Source organism: Lasioglossum baleicum, chromosome 1 (genome assembly GCF_051020765.1).
Source record: "Lasioglossum baleicum chromosome 1, iyLasBale1, whole genome shotgun sequence".
NCBI classification, from domain to species: Eukaryota; Metazoa; Arthropoda; class Insecta; order Hymenoptera; family Halictidae; genus Lasioglossum; species Lasioglossum baleicum.
In genome coordinates, this window is record NC_134929.1 from 20,488,888 (window position 1) to 20,515,443 (window position 26,556).

Here is a 26,556-nt window from a genome sequence, read left to right on the forward strand (position 1 = left end):
TCTAGTGTCACGTGTTTGCTCGCGGCAAACCATTAGGCCGAGTCTTCGTTATTTCACATATCCACGGGGCGATGGAGGAAACCGAGAAAGTCGCGTGCAGTTTATTAATGGATCTCTGAGAGGTTGCTTGGACCGTAGACGCGGAGAAATCTCTGCGAAAGTGTTCGTTTGAATTGACCGTAATCGCACCTGAATCGGACTCGCGACGTATCCTATCGAACGCGTGACATAACCTCGATTCTTCATCAAAGGTGAGTGGATACGTGTATGGTGAATTATGTTCGAATGATGATTCGTTACGGGATGATCTTAGATCAACGGGATTCTATTTAAACATTTCATTCAGTCGTTTTCATTGCCGCGTATTCGCCTGCTCCGTTCCCGTTTCTACGAATTAAACCCAAAGTCAAACCGAGCGACCTAGATTGACAGCTGCGTTCGCATTACTAGAACGTCAGAGCTCTATGTAACAGAGATTTCGCTTGCAAACAACGCGATATCTAATTCACGTCGTTCCCCATCGATTATTATAATACGACACTGTTTCAATTTCATTCATCATTACGATCAATTGGATAGTACGGACGCCTCCGTTCCTCCAGACAGATAAATGTCAACTCCCCTGTTTCAGAAAGTACATATATGTATAAACGACATATGTTACGCGCAACGCGATTCTTCGAACCGATTAAAAGTGAATGTATCGCGAAACACTACGGTCGACCGCGAGAATCCGCGAACGTGCTCCTCGATGAAAAATTGTTGAACGAACTGTAAACATTTTCTTTTGCAACGACATAGCACGATTGCGCGTTTCCCACTCGATTGATGCCCACAGAAATCTGCAGGAAATCTCGAGACGTCGATGGACTGTGTTAATTACCAGCAATTAAATGTCATCGATTCAATTGGAACCAATATCCCCGCTCTCACTGGACCGCTCAATTTTCCATTACCTTACTGCTCGTTTACTACCCATAGGATGCTCGGAGCAATATAATAATTTCTTGATTAAAGTGTTCAACGTGTCGCTGGGAATCTCCATTGTCATCATTTTAACCGGTGAACATACTCTCGCGAGAATTAATCGATAATCGAGACATCCTCTTCCGGGGTGAACCGTAATACGTATTCCCCTGAATGGAATCTTGGTATTCCAATATAAGAATTCCGCTGAAATTGATGGAGGACTCGGCAGGACGTTTTTCCTTTAATCTGCCGGTTTAGTCAAAATACTCCGAACGGTTTCGCCCCGCTCGAAACACTCGAATCTCGATTATCGGAACAACAATCGGCAGAAGAATCGATTATCAGTCCGCCGATTAGCCGAGCGATCGACTATCAGAACATCGATCAACGTAGCGATCAATTACCGGAAAGAACTCGATTACTGAGACATTTAAATGAGCCGCTTAATGCGAAAGCCGTGTAAGACAACATTTGTTTGGTTTTAGTCTCAATAGAATAATTGTAATATCGCGTTTTTCAGAACTTTTACTAAACTCCTCATTATTTTAATTGTGGACGATTATTGACGAGAATCGGCAAATGCTGACTTACACGACGTTTGCTGAAACAATGATTACGATCGACCTAATCTCGCCTATGATAAACAATAATGAATACGGATGAAAATAAACGATCTTTAATGGTTTGAGTGTAGCAGGCTAGAATCGAATTTAGAAGCACCGTATGTTAACATTCAGGACAGATTTCCTGTCTTCGAACGATGTCCCCCGGCCATATCATGAACTCCAATCGCGTGCGGTTAACCCTTACCGCGGCGAAATTATTAACCGGGAATAATAACAACGCGTCACCCTTTATCTAAAAGATTCCACTGTTCTTCCGTGTTCATTTGTTTCATTACTCGTGGTATCCGATTTTCAGAATTCGATCGATGTCGATGCTATTTCCGCGTTTTTTTTTCTCATTGCCGTTCGAACGGACAATGGCGTTTATACAGCATACTCAAGGATGTTGAACAACGAGGTACAATTAACCGATACATACTAAACGCGTTTTCCAAATACACGGGCAACGATACGTTGCTTTTAGCTAAATATATCTTTCGCAACGACCAAAAAAGAGATCGTTGAATAAAACAATGAAATTCCAGAACGCAGTCGAGGATCTAATTTCGGCGTATTCTAACAAGAAATTCGATCTGAGTATATACTAGATAAGAATATCTTCTGTCGCAGTCGCCGCTATCGGATCGTTGAATAAAATAATAAAATTCGATGACAAAGTCGGGGACCTAAGTTCAGTGTATTCTACCGAGAGATTTAATCCACGGAAGCATTGGAAATCGGCACGTTCTACACGGTGTTCCGCAGCTTCGCAAATATTGTTCATCGTGAATTTTTATCGGCTCCGCGAGCAAATAACCGCAATTTTTCCCGCGAACAATCTGCGATAAGGAACTATTCAGAAACTCCGCGCTAGAACGAACGGAATATGTAGAGCAAATATTTGTTATCCTTTCCTTTACGTTATCCCGGACGAAGGTTCGTCACTCGGTTTCGCAGACTGTCGTTTTTAAACGCGAAACATATCGCGTTACAATTTCCTCGCACGCGAGTAGAATTCTATCGGAGCGTCGCGTTTCACACTTTGATCCTCCGTATTCGTAGTTGCTCGCTTAATTACATTGATGTTTTTAAATACGCCCGTTCTCGAGGTACGCGAGCACCTGAAAGTATTCTTTTCGAAAATTATCGGACCAAAGATAAGCGGAAATGTCGACAATAAAAGCTTCTATCTGCCTCGTACGATTTTCTCGAACCTTGACAATCGTTTAAAAGGAGGCTCGATCCGGCCAAAGTAATCAGTGGGCTGCGGATTTTTGTACAAAATAAAAATTCATTTAAAATGTTTTACATTCCGCAGTCTAATAATTAGAGTAAAATGTCTGTGCTGCTCATCACCGGCGACTCCAATCATTTTTATGCCAGCACGATGATGTTTCGGAGTTGGTTGTCTTATAGTAGCGTTGAAACTTTCACTTGGACTTTACGTGTGTTTACGCGTGAGATCACTTCCGAACCCCTTTGCGAAGTGGAAGTGATCGCTCAAATTCCTTCTCGCTAGACAAGCTGCCATAAGCGCGCCCATGGGATCGTTAATAAGTGGAAATTCGTTTTGATACTCCTGGATTCTGTTCTTGAATGAATTCTCAACGAATCCCGAGTTTCAACGAAATCTGCAGCAGCGCGTGGCAAATTGCGATTTCAATGTGGGATGTCTAGTTCGTTGAAGAAGCGATCCTAGTTGCGCAGGAGTAGAAACGGTGCATAGTCAGTGTTGTACCGACGATGGAAAGGAATGTTAGCCGCGTCACGTCGGACCACTGAATCTATCCCCGAAGAAATCTGCTTTCGAAAGTACGCTGACTCGTGTCTGTCGTTTTTTCCCCAGCTCCTCCCGCCCGCTCTCTTTCGCACCATCTCTTTGTTCCGTGCCGGCCAGCTCGAGCAACAGTAACAATCATGAACTCGTTTCTTCTAGTACTTCTGATCCAAACTTGTTCACGGCTAGCCTGGCAGACTGCCGAAGGGGAACGAATCGCTTCGTGAAAACCACTCTGCTAATTAAGAATCGGAAAGTACGAATAGGATCCTAGCCGATCCACGGGGTTTTACCTTCGATATCGTGGAGCGTGAATAAGAGGTGTGCGCGAATCCGAAAATGTCGGGTACCATCGGGTCGATATTCAGGTTTTCAAATGTGTCGGGATTCTCAACAATTTTCGGGATTAGGGTTCACACATCTAGCATCTACGCATCCGATCGCGAGAGGCTCGTTTTCGCGATGACGCTAGGAGATCCGCTCGAATGCAAACTTCCAGCCGAGATTGCGATCATTCAATTACACGCAAATACCTGCGGAATGCTGGTTTTCGATTGCATCGCGCGCACGTGATCAATATTGTGCGATTCGCACGAATCGAGGATTCGCGCAACAGGTGTTCGCACGCGCCGTTCCGTTGTCGGTACCAGGAACAAGAAAACTGTATATCACGGAACTGCGGGACTCGTTATCTTGACGGTATCTAAATTTTTTAGTACACAATTGAATGGAAACATCGATAGGGGTCTAAGTCATTGTGCAGGGTGTCCCAAAAATGTTGTACTTCCCAAAAAGGTTGAAAATTTGTTTGGAACCAACGATAAAAATCGCTGAAAATCTAAATAAACATATTCTTGTTATTTTTGTAAAGCAATGTAAACAATCAATTTTAACGCTCCGTAAATCTAGTTTTACTACGAGTTTTACTACGCTTTTTGAAAGTCTATGATTTAAACTGTATCATAGTGAAAATTCGGACATTTACTTCTTCCACGTGATTTATTTGTTCGTGTTTGTTCCGATCTGAGAAGTAGGTGCCGGCAAAAAAAGGATTTCGGAGTGTCCCTCCAATGTAGCACTCAGACGCCTATAAATGGCGTTCCGTTATTTAAAGTATTAAAAAGACTCGTTCGCCCGTGACTGGTTCGACACGCCAGTTTTTGTCATATCGGGATCACAATTTCATCTCTTCTCCCCGCGCTGATTGCTGTGGCAATAATGATTCCGCAGGCGTTTGCGAGGCAGTAAACTATCCAGACCCTGTCCTCGACAACTGTTTTGTATACTGCCTCGACCTCCGAGCGAACCGCGTATTATCCTAATCAACGCTAGAAAAAGAATAGATAGTTGCGGTAATTATCTAAAAACCCGGAAAATACGTACGTCCAAACACAAAAAATTTTTCTGGCTTCGAATATTTTAACCGTTCGCGAATTATCACTCTTACGAGGTATTATCGAGCGGTTGTATTCAACTTGTTGTCGTAAGATACTGGATCCTTTTATTCGTTTATGGGCGAATAAGTAAAAAAACACTTGCCGAAAGTGCAACCAGCAGATTAAGTAATTGTACAACGTTACATAAATTAACATCGTAATATACCTTCGAGCTTGTAAGAATTTAACGCTTCCAAAATGTTCTCGTTCGAACTTAATATTTCTCAGAGAATTTGAAATTCGATTAGCTCGCACGCAACACTTTGTTGTTTTAGAGAAAAGAGGATTATAAAATAGGATTATCATTATAAAAAAGGAACAAAAACATTCTTGTTTATTAATGTTCCCTGTTCTCTGAATTCAAATGAAATTTTCGTCTTTCCACGAGTACACTCGAAGTAACTTGTGGAAAGGATTGATAATCTGAAAAAGAGCCTTGGCCATTATCTAACTGAAGATAGCTTGTTTTAAAGAAATTTTATGTAACTGGTAAGTAAACAATTAGTTGTGAAAGACGACCGCTCGAATGACGATTCATCTATTCCATCACATCCTGATGTCGATTCTTTCTGTTTAGATGTCCCACGATCATATGTCGCACATGATGAACGCATCAGAGATGTATGCTTCTCACGATGCGCACATGTCTCATGGTAGCATGGACCACAAGAGCATGCATAACCATGGAGCCATGGCACAGGACTCCATGAATCACAGTGCCAGCAAGGAAGCATGTGCCAGCATGGGGATGCACGGTATGTCGGTACGTATACCTGGTAAATCGGAGTGTACGGTTTCAACGATCGAGTAGAATGACACAAAAATGATCCTGGTCAAACCATTCACTCTGTTTCACCGAAACACGTCATAGAGTTAATTAGTCTGTTAAGGAAGAAAGATAACTTTTGATGATAGACGATATTGTATAACGTCGTTATTTTGAAATGAAAGTGAAAGTAAGGTGTTGCTAAATATCCCTTAAAAAGATATTCTCATTTTGTGTAACAATTGTCGACAAAAAATTTCTGTTTTTACCAATAATTTGAAACTTGCGATGGTGGTGTACCTCCTTTAAGTGTAACTATAAAAATGTCAAGAAAAGTATCCACTGTTGATTAAGTTCTAAAAAGATGTTTTCATTTTATTTAACAATGACTGAAAAAAAATAATTTTCAATTTACATGGTGGTTGCAATTGCAGATGACATTCCATGGTGGATACTGCGAGAACGTGTTGTTCGAATCGTGGAAGATCTCGTCGGTCGGCGGCCTCGTAGGGTCCATGATCGGTATTATGATCATGGCTGCGCTCTACGAGGGTCTCAAGTATTATCGGGAATACCTATTCTGGAAGACGTACAATGCCCTCCAGTATAGACGTGTCACTATGCCGGCGGAGAAGAACGTCGTTGCCGAGGATAATCGTGTCGTCCAGTAAGTCTCTGATCCTCTAATTCCAGCCGATCCTTAGCTGATCCCCCGAATTTCTTTGACTCGATTCGATCCCGCAAAAGAGTTGCTCTATTCATTCTTCAACTTGATTTTATTTTTTAGTACGGTTGGAGAAGTAATTCATAAACAGCCGTAAGTAGATGAACATGTTTGCCCGGTCTCTTAACGATTTTTGTCTTTTCTTTTTTTTTCTGTAATAACACACAGCTTGTTCGTGAAACACACATTCTTCAAAATTCTACAGATCAATCGTTGTATCCTTGCATGCGTTCTTTTCATCTTTGGAAATCACATTTCAATCTTTGCTTCATTTTTCTTTGGCAACTCTTTCTTTCTTTCTTACTGTTGTGTGCATGATGCAACGTGTCTATTGTGATGAGTAGATTGCGGATTTTTAAGCATAATGAAAATTGTTTAACTGGAATTTCATTGTTCCTCTAATCATTTTAATAAGCTGGCATTAACACGTCGAAGCTATCAAATTCGTTTAGCCTGTCTCTTGTTTGACATTGCACCTAATGCATAAAATCCGCAGCCTAACGATGAACATTATTTCGATGGATCGACATTTGACTTGACATTAATCTGTTCCGTGTATCTACATCTGTGCAGGCCCACAATGTTGTCATGGATGCATACATTTCAAACGTTCTTACACATAGTGCAAATCGTCCTGTCGTATTTCCTCATGCTGATCTTCATGACTTACAATGTCTGGTTGGGCTTCGCCGTAGTGTTCGGCGCGGCGATCGGTTATTTCTTGTTCGGATGGAAAAAGTCTGTTATCGTAGACGTTACAGAACATTGTCATTAGCCGTTTTCAATAGACGCAATCATAACATTGTATCCTTACGTCGAGAATGTACATATCTGTACATTATTGTAAAGTTCTCAAGATGCGAGGAACTTTAGAGAGAAATGAATTACATGCGGCAAGCATGTATAGAAAGTATATGATAGCTCGAAATTTCAGGATTGTACGCGGAAACGCGCATGGAGGAGAAGTTTTTTTTAGTTTAAGTTTATTCTTTATGCTGTCACAATGCATAGTTATTTCATGCATACAGAATGCGTTCCTTCAATTTGTTCGTTAGAAAAAGGTAGCACGTTTCAATGGTCATCGAATAAAAGATATCTATAAATGACAAATTTGTATACAAAAATACTGGAAGATTGATCTTTGATATGGACGAATATAAAACACACTTAATTTGTAAATATCGTAAAAAATTTCAACGAGAAAAGTATCGTAAATATACGCGCACACTTTTCTCCAAACTTTTCTATTTCTTAATTCTAATATTTTTTTTATATTGTAACATATTTTATACGCGTTTAATCGTTCGAACGACCGTGACGTTTGAAAAAAAGTGTGCACCGGTGTTCTTGAATATTGCATACATCGTGTGGCGTTATTCGTTACAATAAAAACGACTGTATTGTGGAAAAAAATTACCATGGAAAAACTATTGTTATTTGTAGAATATAATATAAAATACAAATTCGTTTGTGTAATTAGAAATTTAAGCGAGGTATCAAAGACATTTTTACCAATATATTTTATCAATTTTAAACAAGCTTAAACAAGCTCAGAATATCTTTATTTCTTTTCTTTATCCTTTGCAAAACGGATTCTCCGAATTTATAATATTTATAAAGTGTAAACACACATTAAATCGTATCGTTAAATTCTTGGAATAAATAAAATGTACTATAATAAATGCAACGTATACTGTACAAAAAGGTGATATCTGTAATATCGTTAATGAAGTTCGCAATCGATAGTATAAAACGTATTTAATTGGTACAGAACTGATCCTATATATTATAGCGTCGGTGAGTCACTCTCACCTTGATATGATATTAAACTTTTATATATATATTGTTCGCATCCGAACCAACATATTTTCAATACGATGCTAGGAATTTATATGTCGCACATGTAGCTATACAAAAAGCACCAGCATGCACGTCACATACAAAATTAATGCGAGCTTCGTCACTGGAAACAATTTTTTTTCAATTACAATGACGTTACATACTCTTTATTCTCGGTATGTAAAGCATCGCTAAAGTCACAAGTATCTTTTCGGACAAGTTACATTTGCTTTAGGAATGCGTTTCACACTCGTTTTAGGATTGTACAAAAAGCTTTGTCCGTTTTTATAACATTATTAATTTCGTAGGAAAATCTTTAAACACCAACTGCAGAACATTCCAAGAGCAGCAGAGTATGTTCTTTTTTTTCTTTTATCGTATTTCGAAATCATACATGCATATATGTATACTATACATTACACCACTGCCCTTAGTTTGTGCTGCAAGGATAAGGCAAATTTAGATTACAAAGCTAAATTACAATTTATATCTATTCCTTATTTATAAAGCAGTTAATGGTAATGATTATTACTAATATTATTTTATCACAAGCCAATGGTGTACGAAACACTTAAAATACTGTCTGTAGCTCATGAGCTGCACAAAGCGTGATACGAGTAGGACGTTCAATTTGACCTTACACTTTAAAGTTGTATTCTGGAAAGATCAATCACAATACATTATCTCTCCCGCGTGTTTTATAAACTTGAATTTGAGTATTTGACGAAAGAACTGAAGAGAAAAACACAAAGAGAACCTCTCCCAGCAGCATGTTATGTTCATTGGCAACGTAAAAAGTACACATCGCTAATAATAATGATAATAATAATAATAACGATAACAATAATGATAATTAAACACAGCAAAGATACATAGACGATAACGCGGCCGACAAAACAATTGTTGATAGAATGGAAATTCACCTTATTGCGAAGAAAGTATTGCAGACAGGCAAGATATCTCTTCAAATTATTTTGTTAGACCTAAAAGAAGAAGCGTGTTACCCGCAGAATTCTCACTGCCATGATAATACTAAACATTACCTTTAATAAAACCAATAGGTAGCCACAAGACGCAAAACTTTTCGATTTGTCTAATAAATGGTGCCAATGGTAGCCGCTAAAGCGATCGCGCATCGTTCGATAGATAGACGAATTTTGTTGCAGGTCAAAGAAAAAAGAATAAAATTCTTATACTTATGCAATATAATGTCCTTATATGTCCTAGATACAGTAATCATCTGCAAGAGTCAACTCAATCTGTGATTATACTGTACACTTTTCAAAGTCCGAAACAAATGTTGCATGTCCGTTCCGAAGAACGTTTTTTACTTTCTTACCGCTCGTTTCGATAATCTGAACGAAATTATAATGCTTAGAATGAGATTTCATGCGTTATGTTGTGAAAACATAGAAAAAAAAGAAAATATTTAAAATTTTTTATATCTGTGACCTACTCAGTACCGGACACTGGCATACAACAACTCGAACGATGAGGAGATTGTTGTTTCGAAAGATCAACCGTGTCTTCGACTAATGGACGCTCTAATCTAGCTTCTAGTTGCGCCCAAGCAGCAACCGCTGCTCCAAATGCCGTCTCAACATTAGTCGCATCTTTCGCGGATGTCTCTACTAACGGAGGATCGCCATTTTGAGCGCACCAAGCTTGAGCTTCTTCTGTGGAAACTTGTTTCTCAGAGTCCGGAACGTCCACCTGTAAAAATCACCTCATTGAATAATGGAATGATTTGTAACTTTGTGTTTACTCTAGACAGAGTTGAACAATACATATATAATATATATCTATAAATATTTCCTGCTTACTTTATTGCCAACAACTATAAATGGGAACGTCGATCCTTCTTGAACGTCCGCATAATAAAGAAATTCAGATCTCCAAAGTGCTAAATTTTTAAAGCTTGTTCTATCGTCGACCGCGTAAGTCAACAAACAAATGTCAGAGCCTCTGTAGAACGGCGTTCTAAGGGTCTTAAATCTTTCTTGTCCCGCTGTGTCCCAAATCTGAAGCGTGTACGCCTCTCCATTGATCTCAATGTCTTTGTTTAAGAACTCCACTCCGATAGTATGAAAACTATGTTCGTCGAAATGATTCGACACGAATCTGTTCATAAGACATGACTTGCCTACACCGCCGTCACCCAAAATCACTACTTTCAAGAGTGTTGATCTTTGAGAATTACGATTCTGTAGATTCCCACCTCTTGGTGTGCCTGTTGCGATAGAACTGTTTACTGACATTTTTAATTCGTTGTTTTTTACTAAACTGCACGCTTAGAAAGTACTATATGTATACGCATATATTTAAAATAATGTCTCTCTCATATCAGTATTCTTGATATCCGAATCGTTCGTTCGCCGATCGTGCTCGATTTTCTGTCAATGCAAGGATCAGCTGATTCAGATACTGGACAAGGATGATTCACTGTTCCCTTACGCCATTCCAATTTTTCGAGCGTAATTCGACACCAGTAACTTTACGAATGTCGCGTTCTTTTGTACACAATCGATAATCACACCATTTAAAATGTTTTAACACCGCGAGCGTTCGTTCCTCGACGAAGCATAACCTTCTTCTCTGATATCAGAGCTCGAGTGGCCATTTAAAAATAAAGTTCCATTGATTTGCAGGAACGAAACCGTAATTTCAAACGTCGCCGAAACCGTGTGCTTTTCACTCCTTTCGATTTAGTTGAATTATTCGCACGGAAACGGATACCTGACGATTGATGCTCCTTGATATCGAGTCGCGACCATTGCAGAGCAGAAATTCCGATTTCCCCGAATGAATATGTGACGTTCGTTTAGTCGAAGGCATTTATAGCGAACCCTGATATCACAAACGATCTTTTAATGTTTTCGTACAGCTAAAATCCGATGCTGTCTCTGAACATTTTCGTTCCACGCAAAGCATTTGACACTTTGCAGACGACGAAAGGAACGCCCATGTTGAATGTTGAACGCTCAAGGCAGAACATGGCTACCTGAAATTATAAATAATATCAATCCCGTGCACACCGAGCGATATTACCGTTCTACAACCAACTAATAATAACGCGGTACTGAATACGCTACCACACTATACAACGTAAATCGTAAATTCCTTGAATTTTGTCTATGCGTAACTTCAATTTTTTCAAATACTAACCATTTATGTTTAGATTTGGATAGACTAATTTCTGAAGCCAGAAATCGAATGTAAATATATATTTACCGTTATAATCGTTCGATTAAACAAAAGGAAAAAATAAAATTCATGTACAGTTTTTATTTTCTTGGACTTTTACTTGATTGCGATTTTCAGCGTTTGTAATAACCAGAAAATGTTTCGGCAAGTTTACCGAAAATTGTCTATTATTCTTTGAGTAATTTGAATTGTGTTTCACGTGCGATCAGAAGGTGGTGCTTCGGTCCTTGAAATTATTTGAACTGGAGAAAGTCTTTTCGAAGTCGCCAATGATAGAAATGGGGTAAAGTATATTATACAAATATTTTCGATACTTGCGCGCATAAATCCCGAATGAATCGGGCACTAATTTACGAGAAACTTGAATAATTTGCTTCGTAGAGGCCGCCAGAAGAGATGACATGTTTCTTACACCTGTAGATGTCGTACTAGTTCGCAATGTAACATAGTGTAAGTGTGTGTAAGTGTGACACGACTGGACACGACACAGTGCTTCGAAAGAAGCGATTACACATTTACACATTTTATTCTTAACAATTCTGAACAAATGTCGAAACAGAATGGAAGGGCAGCGAATGCTCCATGTCTTATTTATTTTTACGACTAATTTTTCTATCGGAATTTCATCTCATTGAAGAAAATCAAACATTGTACAAATACATGTAAGTAAATTTAGTAGATCCCAGTAGATCCCAAAGATTACAAAGCTTCATAAGCGTCATGCATATATGTATATAGTTGATAGTCGAACCTCGGTGTAATTCGAAATTTTATAATTTTATTCGTTTACTTCTGCTACGTTGTAAACACTTGTATTATATTAAAATCACTTGTATTGTATAACTAACATGGTTATGTTTAACCTTTGTACATATCTAGAATTCGTGAAAACCGTCTGCAAGTCGAAGTAAGTCAAAGTTTGATCAGTGATTCTCAATTATTTATAGTCTCTAATTCGAAATATAAGATTAGAGCAACAATTTGAAACGAGGTCGTCAATTGTTTATAGTTTGTAATTCAAAGTGACACTGAATTTCTCGAGACACGAGTTATCCAGATTGTATTCAATTTGTATTGAACAAGTAAAAACACTTGCCGAAAGTGCAACAAGCAACTTCATTATACCTTCAAGTTTGTAAGAATTCAACGCTATCAAAATGTTCTCGTTCAAAGTTAATATTATTCGTAGAATTTGAAATTCGATTAACTTGCACACAACACAAATAGAAAAGAAAAGTCTTTAAAGAAAAGAATGATATTCTTTACAAAAAAAAACAAGAAAATTGTTCATTAACTCGACTGTTGCATTCTTGTTTATTAATGTTCCCTGCTACTTCAAAATGTATTAAAATTATGAATATGGTTCTCTGAAATACTTTTATTTGCTTTTCAGATAAATCATTGTGCAAAACATGGCAAATCCTCCTCCAAATGTGGGCCAATCATATTTTTGGAATTCAGGGGTTTCTCCACAACAGAACATGGCGTACTATTCTGTGCCCCCTCCAAATTTCCCACCGCCAAACTTTAGGCAGCCTCCGCCGTCTTACAACATGCCTGTTTCTACTATACCCGAGGCGAGACCAGCTAATTTCATGCCTTCGTATCAACCTGTAACACCGTGTTACAGAAACGATGCTCCAAATTCTTACTCCGATATTTCTTACCAAAATCAAACACAGCCACAATGCAACGATCAAAACTACGGGGTTCTTGGTTACTCTCAACCAGTTGCAGGAAATTTCAATTCAAATTGGGATGATAGATCTACTTATCACAACAATAACACTGGAAAATGGAGTTCGAACAGCTACTCGTGCGATTGGAACAAATCACAGAACGATAAGAATTCTTGGTATGAGACTAGTAAAGCGCAGGAAGACACCAGGAAGCCTGTGTACGAGAAAAGCAACGATTCTCCTAAAAGTAGGAGATCCGACTGGAAATGCAGAGATAAGGAATCTTCGAGTAGTCATTCGACTAGCAGGAAACGTTCTAGAAGTCCAAGTAGTAGACTCAGATCTAACAAATCGCCGTATAAATCACGATACGATTCTCAGAGAGACAAATACTCGAAATATCATAGGAATAGATCGAATTCTAGAGAACGATCGCACGCCGAAGACTCCTCCGATAGAAGATCATCTTACAGAAGAAGTTCCACGTACACATCGCGTTCTCAAAGTTCATATTCCAGTCACAGAAGCAGGAAACGATCGAGGTCGCTAGAGTCTTACTCCTCTAGAGCTAGTAGTCCAAACAACAATGCATCTGGGAAGAGGGACCCAACGGAAAGAGAGTTACTTCTCGAGAAATATAGGTAGCATTCGAATTTATTATCACAATGTGTTTTAGAAAGATTTCTTACTATTGCGTTAATTTACAGGCAGGATTATTGTGCAACCAGTAAAGATATGGAAAGAAAAATGGATGAATTGTCGGCGATGGGACCTGAAGGTATAATGGAAAATGCAAGGAAAGTTTGGACACGTACTGCACCAGCAGATTTGTATTATAGCAGAGACGAGAATAATCCAAAAATAATGAAAGGCACATTAAAATTACACGAATTATGTGAACTGTTTAGGAAAGTATTGCTGGATAGAGCAACAACTGCAAGAGCTCTGCAGGTAATTAATAGATATAGAATAAATAGGTTTACTGTAATTAATAGACAAGAAATTTATAGAAAATAAAAATTGTAAATTTTATATTTCACAGCCTCCTTATGAACCACCACCGAGGAAAACTAGAGCACGTCTATGTAGGCACAAATCAGAAGTTTGTAGCAGTTCTTCATCGGATAGCGATAGCTCAATGGATGAAGATGATAGAACAATGGAGGAACTAATGGCGAAGAAACAGCATCCGCAAAGATTACATCCGGAAATGTGGTTCAACGATCCAGGAGAAGTAAGTATGGTTCAAGGGTTTGCCAATCTTTAAAGAATCCTTGAAACAATTTGATGTGTTCCAGATGAATGATGGACCATTGTGTAGATGCAGTGCGAAGTCGAGAAGATCGGGAATTCGCCATGGCATTTACGCAGGAGAAGGAGCAATATTCAAATGTGATTTAAACTCAACGAACGCGGACAAACTGTATCATTATCGAATAACAATTAGCCCGCCAACGAATTTCCTCACTAAAACGCCAACAATAATCAAGCACGACGAACACGAATTTATATTCGAAGGATTTTCGATGCTCTCTCATTTTCCTCTCGTCAAATTACCAACGTGCAAAGTGATCAGATTTAATATAGAATACACGATTCTCTACATAGACGAGAAGTTGCCAGAAAATTTTACTATCCAGGAATTGGATTTCTTTCGTAAGATTCATCGTGCTTTTCCACTCGCCATGTTGTACTGTAGCATACATTTCATAGATCACTTTCATTTTCAGAAAATTATTTATTCAATGAAGTATTGGAGCTTGTTGATTTCGATCTACAAGCCGCGCAAGATAAATCTGGTTGTGGACAGTTTCATTTTATGCCGAGATTCGTGCGCGACTTGGCCGACAATGGACAAGAAATTTTGTCCATGAACGAAGTACTGAATTATTTGATAAAAAGTAGTAAATTATTAATAGATCCAGGAGATTTACCTAGATTAGTAGAGATGCCACAGTATAAGTGGCAGAATTTTGCGGACGAGGTGAAGGGTATGATAGTCACGTTTCCTGGGAAGAAGCCGTGCAGCGTTCGCGTGGACCAGTTGGACAGGAACCAAACGGATCTGTCCCCCAGCGTGATTGCGTACCCGGAAATTGTTCATTTTGGAATCCGGCCTCCACAGCTTAGCTATGCGGGAAACGCAGAGTAAGTATATATGTGCTCTTATAAAATTGTTCGTCGGCGGTAGAGTTATGCGAGAACCCGAAACTGTCAGATACGAGCTGGGTTTTCGAGTCGGGTTCGAATTTTTTGGGAATCTTGATGTACCCGAGAATCCCAAAATTCTTGGAAATCCCGATATATTCGAGAATCCATTTCGATTCCAAATAAAATTCCCGACCCGCCCCGATCTGACATTTTCGATTTCCTGCACACCTCTACTCGTCAGAGACAGGAAGCTTCAATTTCACGCTTCTCATTCTAGTTATCAAAAAGCATGGAGGGACTACGTGAAATTTCGCCACTTGCTAGCCAACATGCCGAAGCCATCGTTCGAAGATAAGAGAAAGCTGGAAGCGAAGGAAAACAAACTCCAAGAATTACGAACGCAAAGTAAAATGAAGCGTGACGTCACCGTGGATGTGAGTTCCGAAGGATTTTACAGGACTGGGATTATGTGCGACATGGTACAGCACGCCATGCTAATTCCCGTGCTTGTTTGCCATTTGAGATTCCACAAATCTTTGAATAATTTAGAGCGCACGTTAGGATACGAGTTTAAGAATAGGTATCTTCTCCAATTAGCATTGACGCATCCAAGCTACCGCGAGAACTTCGGTACGAATCCAGATCATGCTCGAAACTCTTTGACCAACTGCGGGATAAGGCAGCCCGAGTATGGCGATCGACGGATTCATTACATGAACACACGGAAACGCGGTATCAATACGTTGATCAATATAATGTCGAGATTCGGTGCGAGAACGGAAACAGAGTCCTCGATAGCCCATAACGAGAGATTGGAATTTTTGGGAGACGCTGTCGTCGAATTTCTTACGTCGATTCACTTGTTTCACATGTTCCCTGACTTAGAAGAAGGTGGTTTGGCAACTTACAGAGCAGCGATCGTACAAAATCAACATCTTGCCGTGCTAGCGAAAAAACTGAACTTGGAGGAATACATGCTCTACGCCCATGGCAGTGATCTGTGCCACGATTTGGAATTGAGACACGCTATGGCGAATTGTTTCGAAGCATTGATGGGCTCGCTGTTCCTCGACGGAGGTATAGAAGTAGCTGACAGAGTGTTCGGCGAAACACTGTTCAAGGATGAAGAAGATCTCATGAAAGTTTGGGTGAATTATCCGAAACATCCTCTGCAAGAACAAGAGCCAACTGGCGACAGACAATGGATACCGAGCTTTGAATTGTTGCAGGTAAATGTAAATTCATGCAAATGTTAATTCGTTAATTAATATTTTTTTTCTCCAGAAATTAACGAGGTTCGAAGAGTCCATCGGCATCGAGTTTAATCACATTCGTCTCCTAGCAAGAGCATTTACCGATCGCAGCATAGGATACACGAACCTAACGCTGGGTTCGAATCAACGTTTAGAATTTTTAGGGGACACTGTATTACAGCTCATCGTTTCAGAGTACTTGTACAAGTATTTTCCAGAACATCACGAGGGTCACCTATCGGTCAGTAGTATAATTTAATTGTTTTACTACGAACTGTAATCTAATGTCTGCATATTTTACAGCTTTTACGAAGTTCCCTTGTGAATAATAAAACACAAGCGGTTGTCTGTGATGATTTAGGAATGACTCAATACGCGCTTTACGGAAATCCGAAAGCCGAATTAAAAACCAAAGACAGAGCTGATTTGCTCGAAGCGTTTCTAGGAGCTCTTTACGTCGACAAGGGCTTAGAGCATTGTCATGTTTTCTGTGACGTATGTTTCTTCCCGCGTTTGCAGGACTTTATCATGAATCAAGATTGGAATGATCCAAAGAGTAAATTACAACAGTGTTGCTTAACGTTAAGGACGATGGATGGTGGAGAGCCTGACATTCCTGTATATAAGTACGTTGTGATAACATTTCAAATTGGAATGCAGTATCGAAAAGTATAATAATTGCTGACCTTTATTTTCAGAGTGATCGAATGTAAGGGTCCCACAAATACTAGGGTGTACACCGTAGCTGTATATTTTCAAGGAAAACGATTGGCGAAAGCGTCCGGTCATAGCATACAAGAAGCGGAGATGAACTCGGCCAAAGAAGCTCTAGAAAAATCGCAAGGTATGAAAATCAAATTTCATAATGTCTGGAATTTTTGCTTCACATCATATATTTTTCTTGCAGACTTGTTCCCACAGTTGGATCACCAAAAACGTGTTATAGCTAAGAGTATGAAAATGCAACAGTGGCCAAACAAGCATAAATCTAGAGGAAGATCTATGAAACCTACCGACAAACACGACGATAACGACACCAGTCAGCGTTCTAAAAGGTGTCGGAGTGAAACGTAATCGAACCGGTAAAAATTAATGTGTTGCAATCGAAGCTGGGATATAATTTGTATAAAATGTGTAATAAACCTACAATAACAGTATATAGAATAAATCTTTAATATTTGCGTTAAAATTATTTTATTGTGTATGATACATTTTGTACAAAATTAATTAACTATATTCATTCCGGTAATTGTTTCTGATGTTCTGTGAGCTTAGCTTCGGAATTATAATCTACCAGTACAGGACTTTCTTGGTGCAACAAATTTTTATTGCTCATAAGAATCTTTTGACACATGCTCATGTTTCCTAAGATAGATTCCAGAGTCCAATGCTTTTTCAATAATGCATGTTCCAATGTAAATAAACCATCTTGAAGACAGAGAATTTGAGTACAGGTGGCTGTGCTCTGAAGTTTCATTCCGACATCTTGAATTAAAGTCTTCAGGTACATTTCGTATTCATTTATACAAACTATTTCTGTAAAATTATATTGCGTTAGAGTTAGAGTTTGCACGTTTATGTTGGATAGACTTCTAAAATTTTCTGATGCTGTAGATGTTACTTGCCTAATGTAAATTCTGGGGGTGAAAAATCGATACATTTGATTGTATATAGCATAGGAATATTTGGATCCGCTGGTCTTAATAGACCTTTCACTGCCAGATCGTATGCTGCTTGAGTACCTAGATCTATCCCACATAATCTGAGAATATACAGAAGAATATGTATAAGAGTTACAATTTAAAATAGTAAAAAGATTGAAAGAATTCAAGAATGTCGATACACTATTTTCAATATGTTCGAACTATTGAGGAAAATAAATTTATATTTAGCTTCTGTAATCAGTAGTTGATACTTAAAAATTTTGATACCTACTCGTACATTTTCCTCTGATGCGAAGACTGCATTATGCTACATACTTTGTCAAGATGACCACGTTTTACATGTTTATACGTAGATTTTTCGACTATTTTTCCAGTAGAGAAATAGTTATCTGTTGCCTGACCAAGCAATCCTTTAACTTTGTAAAACCTTGTAACCGTGGCATCTCTTAGGCTATGTATTGCGCTATTACCATGGTTGATACCGCACACAGTAACTCCAGAAGAATCTCCTGGCATAATTTTTGTACACGATAGCCTAAAGTCCTGTGGTTGATATCGAGGTCCTACTACCAATGTATCATCAGCGAAACTATCGCGTACAATAACTTTCATTGGTTCGTTTGTAGGACCTTCTATAGCCACGTGTTTAGACGGAGGTCTTACATACATATTATTTAAATCTAAAAATGCGAAACTGTAAAATACACGATGCATAAACAGTACCTTTTACTTGATAAAGTAAGTACTGTTACCTCTACATAAATTCATGATGATTGTTGATCTCATAGCAGGAAAATGATTACCAGCAGGTTTGTGAACAACAAATACTCCGTTTAATCCTTTGAAGAGTAGCCTTGCATCGTCTACGTATTTATGTATTACATGTTTAGGAATGCCCATTGTGACATGTGTTTCTCTTTTGTGTTAAGACCTGTTAAAATAAACCTCGTTAACCTCGCTAGAACAATACACCGATTGGAAAATGTATTGATTACTCACGTGAAGCTAATTAGACGATTGTATAACGACTATAGACTTTGCTATCTACATTATTCTTAGCGTCGATATTTTGTTATTTCATTATTTTGTATTGAACGGTCTTGGAGAATGTCTCAAAGAGACTTCAAACAATTCGAACTGTTCGCCAGATTACAGCACAGCAATGTTCCGATTGAACTGGATTGAACCCACCGTAACTCGCGCATGCGCGGCCAAGACAGTGGCGTATCTACAATGACGCAGCAGAGCGGCCAGGGCCCTGATGCCTTGAGGCAGTTATATTGGCGGGAATGTACCGGTGTTATTGGCTGGACGATTGATGGTCGAGAGACGTGACGCGGGACGAGGTATTGTTAATACTATTTATAACTATTCATAAATTTTAAAAGTTTTTTTTAAAAGTCTGCGGGGTGCTCAAGCTACCCGATTTCATCGAAATGGTTACGTTACTGAGGCTGAAATTGCCGCGCATGCGCGAAAAACGGTGGGTTCAATCGGAACACTGGAATACTGGATCACAGGCATTGGTCATTTGGTCGGCCGACCCTGGTCGGGTGCAGTGTTGCTAGATGGTACGGGAAAACTCGCGCATGCGCGGCGAATCCAGGAACGTATCTGCGTTTTACAGTCCGTAGCTCGTGGGGCAAGTTTTCTTTAGACTCTAAAGTTTAGAGCGGTCTTAAACTTTTGTCCGCTACTGTATATATACAATTAGAATATATTTATATATTACATGTACATACACATCAAATTTTAATATAACATACGCATATTAAACGTTATGTTTGAAAATCGAGAAGAAAAGATTCTGCGAAGCTATGCGGGGCAACCAAGGTGCCCGATTTCGTACTTCAATGACGCTGGAATCGTCGCGCATGCGCGAGTTTTCCCGTACCATCTAGCAACACTGGTCGGGTGACCCGACGACCCGACTCGGGTCGCCGGGTCAGGTTCCCGAAAATTTCGAAATTCCCGAAGGAATCGGGTGTCCCGAGAAAATTTCGAGAATATATTATATATTTACATAAATATATAAAGAATAAATTATTTCGAGAATCCCTACTTTTTCGGGAATCCCGATAAATTCGAGAACATCCAAATTTTCGGGCACCCGTTCCGCCATTCCAAAAAAATTTCGGGTTCTCGCCCGCCCCTGATGCTAATAGACCAATCAGACGTCACCTTTGGCAAGATGAGAAATCCGTAGTTCTACGGAAAAATTCGTGGAGTTGGCAACACTAGAATATACATTCTTATCGTATTCAAAGAATTCGCGCCAATTCGCGCGCTGTCATCAGCTGTCATGGCGACGGGGATCCAGATGGGGGCAATCCAAAAATTTGGAGTTGGTGCACTGACTGGCCGGCTCTTAACATTCAAAGGTATTTATCAACAATTACGTAATAATAACTTACCCTCTGTCCAGTATTTTGAAGATCTATTACCATTGAACACTTCCCAATATGAGTTTAATCAAATCTATCCTTATAATACTGTATATGTGCGAAACATTCCGGCGAGTATAGGTTATGTTGATACATGTTTCTATTTAACTAACCTATGTTTTATTATGACGATTTTCAGCGTTTCTCTCAAACAACAGACATTTCGCCACAATGTCTGAGACTCTGAACAAAGTTCCCGACGTGGATATCGAAACAGGAAGATTTAAGTATATTTTAATTAATGTGAAAGATGAAACCACCAAAGCCAGCAAACCCATCGTCAGGGGTTACGTTAGATCATCTTGGCACTGTGAGTAGACTTACAATGCTCTAATTATTCTATATACTCACCTACTCGTTTTGCGAATTTGTATTTATGCTGTAGCCACCAGGAACCTATTAAATTAATATTACAAAATTTATAACGAATTTCTTACTGATATTTTACTAACTTCGTATCTACTTCCCAATTCAGCGATTGCGTATTATCTATACGAACTCCGAGCCCGAAGGACAAAAATACCGTGCGTTTCAGCTGAGAAATAATCACACGGCTAGTACATATCTTAAAATTTCTGTTTAATAGTAAATCATTCAGAAGCTTCACAACATTAGGCATGCGTGTCACGCATACTCTTATACGATTGGAATGCGAGTGGTCTGCTATTTACAGTAACAAAGACACAGTCTGTACAGCTCTGCACACGATTCTACCATTCGTCCAGAGAAAAGTCTTCGCCTTATCCTACAAGGTACAATGACTTAGAGGATGCTTAGTTTAGTGACACAGAACATTCACGTCGAGACAAATAAAAACCTAGAAATTACGTGACGATCATCATCTAAAAAAATAGATCTCGGATATACATATACGTATATGTATATACATATCTTCTGCCATGTGCACAATTGACTTGCAAGGTGTGTCAGAAAGAGTACATAGACACTTCTCACAGTGTGTGATCCATTAGTGGAGGACAATCGGAAGGGCAGTATAACTTTCACGGTAGAAATGTCGTGAGTAGGAACTGCACAAGAGCCTCGCAACGATTTATTTGGTTTCATTGTCAAAGTGGAAACAGTAGTCTGTTACGTGGTCTACCCGTCAACGTGATATTGGGTTGGAACGAAAGTTCGTAGCGTTTTTAAATGAAAATTCAAACATAAAGTAAGATTCATAGGTTTATTCAACAACATGATGATGAAAATATGTTATTGAATAAATCTATGAATAAATTACATTTACTTTTGAATTTTAATTTAAGAACTTTCGTTCCTCTTCTCAACTCAGGATAGAGAGAGAAGCTGTACACAGGATTCCGATAGTGATGTGTTTCAGGGTAGAACAGGAACGCGAATCTCAGCAAGATTAGGCTTGTGCTCGACTAAGAAGCCCTCCGGAAGCAGCACCAAGCCCTCTGTATGTCGAATCCCAGCTTGCAGTTCTTGTGGTTCGAGGTTTTCACGTTCCTCGAGCCGCTGTTGCTTCTCGACGATGACCTTGTTTCCTCGGTGGTTTGCACCTGCCCTCAGGTGCTGTCGCCCTCCTCAAACCGCTCTATCAGGTCCACGTCGATGTCCCTCAGCTCCTTCGTCTTCTCTTTGATCGGCTCCAGCTTGGCGCCTTTGTATCTGTGCTCGTTGTCCTCCGACTTCTCGTAACTCTCCGCGGTTTCCTCGCTTGTCAATTTCCCGAAGTGTTTGCCCGGCTCTCGGATCGGTGATGGAAACCCGACCAGGTCCGGGTCAGTGTTCGTGTGCATCAAGGTGAACGGCAGCTTCAGGGACACCTCTCCGCCCATCGCTGACATCAGCAGCTTCACCTGCGGAGAGGCGCATTAGTTGATAAAACTAATAAGCATTTATTTTGATAAAACTTGTTTCATGTTTTGTATTGTACGCATTCAGTCTATATATTCTACAGCGTGTTTTGTTAATTCAGCATTGGTTGTTCCTCAGTCGAATAATTTGATCAAAATCGGCGTGTTGCACTTCTGCGGTGTCCCTTGTTAGAGACTCAATCGTGTTTCCGACTTTACATCATTTGGCAATTGCGTCTAACTATTCTGAATCGAATTTGTAGTGATTCGAGTATTATATAGGTCGGAGCAATGGAACACAGTGAAACTGAGTCGAGGCTTTAAATAGTAGACGTTTAAGATAGTCGGCGAAATAGGAACGGAACTGACTGCTTCAAAGTGTGGTATTATTCATAATTCCGAGCAGAAGTATAAAATTACAGTAGTCACATTTGGACCAGATTGAAAAGACGAATGTAAACAGTGTCGTTAATGATATTCCTCGAGTTGTTATGCTTTTGGATCTGGTTCAACCACGTATCTCGCCGAAGGAAAGTATTTCTAGTATTAGATCGTGATACGTAAGAGTTTAATACAGAATAATAATCTAGCTACTGCTGAAAAATTAAGGTGAAGGGAATCGAATTTGATCGTTCGAAGTGCCCTCTTCGCTATCGAATAGACTTCAAGAAGAGTACAAAAAAAGATTAGCAGTGCCAGCAGCACGTTATGTCAGTTACGTAAACTTGCAATTTCGCTTCCACTGTTCGCCAACATCAGACAAGCGGTTGGCAGCGAGCATCTGGCACGTGGACATGGTTTTTGTACACTGCCTCGTTGCACCGGGAATAGTTATTTGCTAAAATGAAGGGGTAATAAAAAGTCGTCGGACAGGAAGTAGTTAGCGAAACTCTTCTGTAACATTAATTTTTAATATTCAGTTCTGGAACGCGAATCGTTTTATGAATAAAATATCAAGGTACATGACCATTCTTGTGAAATATTTTTAGGACATCTGGAAATTAGAAAATAACAATTTTACAAGTTAATTGTCCGAGTGAGATGAAATCAAATCGCGAAATGAAAATTCCTAAGTGTACCATAGTCTTGTGAACATATAGGTAAAAATAAAAAATCAGAAAACCGACGTACACTGCCCCTAATTTTTCCTACGTTACATTATAGTCTGTTCCCGAGAAACTTCGTCGTGAAATAAGCCTGGTATTATTACCTTCACGTAGTACGACACGTAGATCGCGAAAACGTTTCTGTCGTCTGGCAAGTTTCCAGGGCAGACGACCGTGGAGGCCAAAGTGGCTCCCACCTTGGTGTAGCTGTCCTCCAACGCGATCCAATTTTTGGTGGAGCCCTTGATGGGTCTAAGGGTGTAAGTCCTCCTCATGTTTGTGCCGGGACCGATCGGACAGCCTTCCTGCGACGACAACAGTGCCACCACGTTCTTGAACTTCCCGTTGCTGAACATGCACACGTCCACGTGTTGCACGATGAAAATCTGTCCTCGGTCAAAGATCAAAGCGAAAGATTAATTCCCGATCGTGCAAAACGGCTGGCCGTTCGAGTTTCAACTCGAACAGCGGCCGCGCGTCAGCCTGTTTGAAATGTTCGAACAAAGTTAACGCGTATTGAGCCCGTTTGCGATGTCCGCCGTTTCTCGCTAACGAACTGCGCCTCAAAGGCAATCGAGCCTTTTGACCCCATAAGGGAGCTAATTTTTTCTCCGATCTATATAAAACGCATTGTTTGACTTGGGAAAGGATTCCTACTCGAAATTCACTCTCCACAAAGACAGAGAAGAGTTCTCGAAATTATATATCACGTGCGACCAGGCAAATAAAAATTGTTTACATCAATTACAAAGAACAGAAGCCACACAGAAGCTTCATTCTTCTATAATTTTAATAAGCTGAGTCCAACACGTTCGTGTTCTCAAATTCTTTCATTGTAATTTGTCTTCCTCGGCTCGATTACATGTGGTTTACCTTCGGAATATTTTTTGGGAGCGATGCTTGTCAGACACGATTTATAGAAATTAGGCTCGTAGAAGTATCTCTTTGTTTCTTTGAGGGGTCCGCTGTGTTTCCGAAGATCGAAATTCGAGGAAGAATTCTATAAACGCACGAATTCCATTTGTCAGCTGCGAGGAGGCACAGAACGAATCCGCTCAGCATATTTTTAACGTTTTCCGCGCTATCTTTTCCTCGCTCTCTCGATCCCGCATCTAAACGACAGTCTCGCAAACTGGTCCACGTCTCAGCGTGGCCCGAGAATTTGCATTTGGCCTGCGGTTTTTCAGAACGTAAACGAGCTTTTCATTCAAATCACGGCGATACGTTCCGAGGCCGAGTATGTCAGTGGGCGATTAAGATTTTTGTCTCGGAAATTTAAGGGAGTTAGGGCGTTAGTCCTCTCGAAGGATCCCTCGAGCACTTGGACAAGAGATTGCGCATTATTCGAATCAAGTTTTGATAAGTAGACTGCGGATCTTCATGCGAGATAATCCTCCTTCAATAATTTCAGTAAGTCAAAAAGTAGGTTAGAATATTTTTAAATTCAATTTTATCATAAAAGCATAAAATCCAAGAGTTTCATTTCGAACACATTTATCGAGCGTTCCTTTGTGACGCGCTTATCGAGAGGAGAAGTCCTCTTGTAACCCAGCGTCTACGTCGCAAAGAAAAGATCAATTGTTTATTCCAATCACGGTAGAAGTTCGAACAAAGTCCTGGGAAAAGAGGAGAAGAGAAACAGAGTTTCGGAAAATCGTTTAACAGAGAGATATTAAGATCCTCTTCGAGCTTGGAATCGAATGGCTCTGTAAACTCTGTATGCACAGCGTGGCGCGACCCGGTGAGATATGCAACGCCTGTTGCGTCTGACCGTCGACGGTCCACTACTACTGTGCACTTGTTTCCATTCAAGTCGTTCTCCTCCTCCGATCTCTAAACTCTTTGAAAACTCGAGAATCTCAGTCAAGGAATTAATTAGAAATAGTTGCCTCGATCCAGGTCCTTCATCTTGTGCGTTCAACGAACGATCCTTCGATTTATTTCTGCTTTTAGTGCAAAGCTGCATTACTAGAAGAATAATTTTCGAAATTTTTGAGAATGATAAATTAGAAGACGATGTTTATGTTGTTCGCACTCTAATGTGCGATTACAACAACACAAAATGTTCACAGAATTTGAGTGAACGATGGATAATTCTTTTTAAAATGAACACAGAAGTTTGCGCCACCTCGGAGCCGACACAATGGCTCGTGGAGCCATTAAACTTGACAGAATTGCGTCAGCGGAACACGCGAACGCCCAACTCGCCTAATCCCGTTGTGAATTGTACCTTGGATCGTTGTCGACTATGTTTCGGTTCAACTTTGACGAGCGGCCGTCGCATTAGCACCGGGAACACCGGCGGCGTAAATCTGTTCACGTCCCGATACGGAATTTCTGTTGCTATTCGTCTCCCGTTGCAATTTTGCAAAATACTTGAGATAATGCCTTGTAACAAAAGTCTCGAACAATGCTCGAAATATGAATGGATCATTCGTTTGCCTTAAATCCACATCAAAATAGAAATTAGAAATAGATTAAAAATAGATTAATCCTGATCTAGTGTATTTCAAGGATCCAGTGAAGAATGTCGTGTGCACTTGAAAGTCTTTACTAATGCTTTACAGGCAGTAGCCATTAAACGTAACGCTTCGGTTTTATAAGCAACGGAGTATCGAAGACGTATAATAAATTGCGTCTAGTCGGTCGCAGTGGAATAGATCCGCGTGTAGTCAGTCGCTCATTGGATTCCGGTGGTTTACGGTGTAGCGCACGGTTGCATGGCTTTATCGACACCATAAGCTTCCAGATTCTGGGATAACGGGCGAGGTTCGACTCCTTGGAGCACGCAAGTCTGCTCATGTTTATTTCATGGCGCTAGTTTACCAGAGATCGACCGATGACATCCCCGATCGTCCTTCACGTTGGTTCGTAACATTCTGATCCTTGGAATGATAACCAGAGAGGGGAAACGCGTCACGTAACCTAGTACGAATACCTAACGATACGAATTGGCTACTAAAAAATTAGTAGAATAATAAATAAATAATAATTAGTAGACTGCGGATTTTCATGTAAAATGAAAATTGTATAAATTGTACAAAACAGGAGCTAAACAGAAGTGTCATGCTTTGTACAATGATTTTAATCAGCTGGGAACTAACACGGTGATATTTTTC

The 26,556-nt window shown here is 39.7% G+C and overlaps 6 protein-coding genes across 13 annotated transcripts in view; 3 read left to right on the forward strand and 3 right to left on the reverse strand.

Moving 5' to 3' along the window:
* The first annotated feature begins 23 nt into the window (after positions 1-23).
* Ctr1a (Copper transporter 1A) lies at positions 24-7,815 on the forward strand. Of its 2 annotated transcripts, XM_076420788.1 has the most exons (5): positions 25-251; positions 5,365-5,550; positions 5,988-6,220; positions 6,341-6,370; positions 6,851-7,815. In XM_076420788.1, exons 2-5 carry the CDS (start codon positions 5,365-5,367, stop codon positions 7,050-7,052), a joined length of 651 nt encoding a protein of 216 aa, XP_076276903.1. In that variant the 5' UTR covers positions 25-251; the 3' UTR covers positions 7,053-7,815. The 2 variants fall into 2 exon arrangements, with proteins under 2 accessions (XP_076276911.1, XP_076276903.1); XM_076420796.1 differs by lacking the exon at positions 6,341-6,370 and having other exon boundaries at positions 24-251.
* On the reverse strand, positions 7,632-11,180 carry Rab9 (RAS oncogene family member Rab9). 5 transcript variants are annotated; one of them, XR_013008659.1, is made up of 4 exons: positions 9,940-11,176; positions 9,160-9,829; positions 9,040-9,099; positions 7,632-8,773 (listed from the first exon to the last, which is right to left on the reverse strand). XR_013008659.1 is itself a non-coding variant. In XM_076420742.1 (4 exons), exons 1-3 carry the CDS (start codon positions 10,372-10,374, stop codon positions 9,081-9,083), a joined length of 711 nt encoding a protein of 236 aa, XP_076276857.1. In that variant the 5' UTR covers positions 10,375-11,180; the 3' UTR covers positions 7,632-8,773; positions 9,040-9,080. The 5 variants fall into 5 exon arrangements, 3 of the variants coding, with proteins under 3 accessions (XP_076276857.1, XP_076276866.1, XP_076276850.1); XM_076420742.1 differs by having other exon boundaries at positions 9,573-9,829; positions 9,940-11,180; XR_013008657.1 differs by having other exon boundaries at positions 7,632-9,099.
* Positions 11,181-11,759: 579 nt separating this feature from the next.
* On the forward strand, positions 11,760-17,592 carry Drosha (ribonuclease 3 drosha). Of its 2 annotated transcripts, none has more exons than XM_076420595.1 (11): positions 11,760-11,982; positions 12,714-13,640; positions 13,707-13,950; positions 14,042-14,233; positions 14,298-14,655; positions 14,730-15,147; positions 15,428-16,379; positions 16,435-16,644; positions 16,707-17,029; positions 17,102-17,247; positions 17,311-17,592. In XM_076420595.1, exons 2-11 carry the CDS (start codon positions 12,733-12,735, stop codon positions 17,475-17,477), a joined length of 3,918 nt encoding a protein of 1,305 aa, XP_076276710.1. In that variant the 5' UTR covers positions 11,760-11,982; positions 12,714-12,732; the 3' UTR covers positions 17,478-17,592. The 2 variants fall into 2 exon arrangements, with proteins under 2 accessions (XP_076276710.1, XP_076276719.1); XM_076420604.1 differs by lacking the exon at positions 11,760-11,982 and adding an exon at positions 12,025-12,227.
* LOC143207341 (pseudouridylate synthase TRUB2, mitochondrial) lies at positions 17,574-19,273 on the reverse strand. Its single transcript, XM_076420721.1, has 5 exons — positions 19,067-19,273; positions 18,820-18,998; positions 18,339-18,747; positions 18,029-18,165; positions 17,574-17,939 (listed from the first exon to the last, which is right to left on the reverse strand). Exons 2-5 carry the CDS (start codon positions 18,965-18,967, stop codon positions 17,641-17,643), a joined length of 993 nt encoding a protein of 330 aa, XP_076276836.1. The 5' UTR covers positions 18,968-18,998; positions 19,067-19,273; the 3' UTR covers positions 17,574-17,640.
* Positions 19,274-19,370: 97 nt separating this feature from the next.
* LOC143207386 (14 kDa phosphohistidine phosphatase) overlaps positions 19,371-26,556 on the forward strand; it is a 73,822-nt gene continuing 66,636 nt past the window's right edge. The window contains exons 1-3 of the mRNA XM_076420810.1: positions 19,371-19,413; positions 20,335-20,448; positions 20,651-20,821. Coding sequence (XP_076276925.1) covers positions 19,386-19,413; positions 20,335-20,448; positions 20,651-20,821 — 313 coding nt within the window. The 5' untranslated portion in view covers positions 19,371-19,385. The remainder of the gene's footprint in view (positions 19,414-20,334; positions 20,449-20,650; positions 20,822-26,556) is intronic.
* The window catches only part of LOC143207330 (phosrestin-2), a 53,180-nt gene continuing 48,519 nt past the window's right edge, over positions 21,896-26,556 (reverse strand). For both annotated transcript variants that reach the window (XM_076420692.1, XM_076420683.1), the window contains exons 10-11: positions 23,542-23,823; positions 21,896-22,334 (exon numbers count right to left, since the gene is read on the reverse strand). In XM_076420692.1, the coding sequence (XP_076276807.1) occupies positions 22,041-22,334; positions 23,542-23,823 (576 nt within the window). In that variant the 3' untranslated portion in view covers positions 21,896-22,040. The remainder of the gene's footprint in view (positions 22,335-23,541; positions 23,824-26,556) is intronic.

Coding starts and splice junctions, on each gene's coding strand:
- Ctr1a (XM_076420788.1), top strand. CDS start 5,365: ATGTCCCACGATCATATGTCGCACATGATGAACGCATCAGAGATGTAT. Junction 5,551..5,987: donor TGGGGATGCACGGTATGTCG/GTACGTATACCT, acceptor TTGCAATTGCAG/ATGACATTCCATGGTGGATA. Junction 6,371..6,850: donor GAAGTAATTCATAAACAGCC/GTAAGTAGATGA, acceptor ACATCTGTGCAG/GCCCACAATGTTGTCATGGA.
- Rab9 (XM_076420742.1), bottom strand. CDS start 10,374: ATGTCAGTAAACAGTTCTATCGCAACAGGCACACCAAGAGGTGGGAAT. Junction 9,830..9,939: donor TTATAGTTGTTGGCAATAAA/GTAAGCAGGAAA, acceptor TGATTTTTACAG/GTGGACGTTCCGGACTCTGA.
- Drosha (XM_076420595.1), top strand. CDS start 12,733: ATGGCAAATCCTCCTCCAAATGTGGGCCAATCATATTTTTGGAATTCA. Junction 13,951..14,041: donor CAACTGCAAGAGCTCTGCAG/GTAATTAATAGA, acceptor TATATTTCACAG/CCTCCTTATGAACCACCACC. Junction 15,148..15,427: donor AGCTATGCGGGAAACGCAGA/GTAAGTATATAT, acceptor TTCTCATTCTAG/TTATCAAAAAGCATGGAGGG.
- LOC143207341 (XM_076420721.1), bottom strand. CDS start 18,967: ATGGGCATTCCTAAACATGTAATACATAAATACGTAGACGATGCAAGG. Junction 18,748..18,819: donor CATCATGAATTTATGTAGAG/GTAACAGTACTT, acceptor TCGCATTTTTAG/ATTTAAATAATATGTATGTA. Junction 18,166..18,338: donor CATCAGAGGAAAATGTACGA/GTAGGTATCAAA, acceptor GTATATTCTCAG/ATTATGTGGGATAGATCTAG.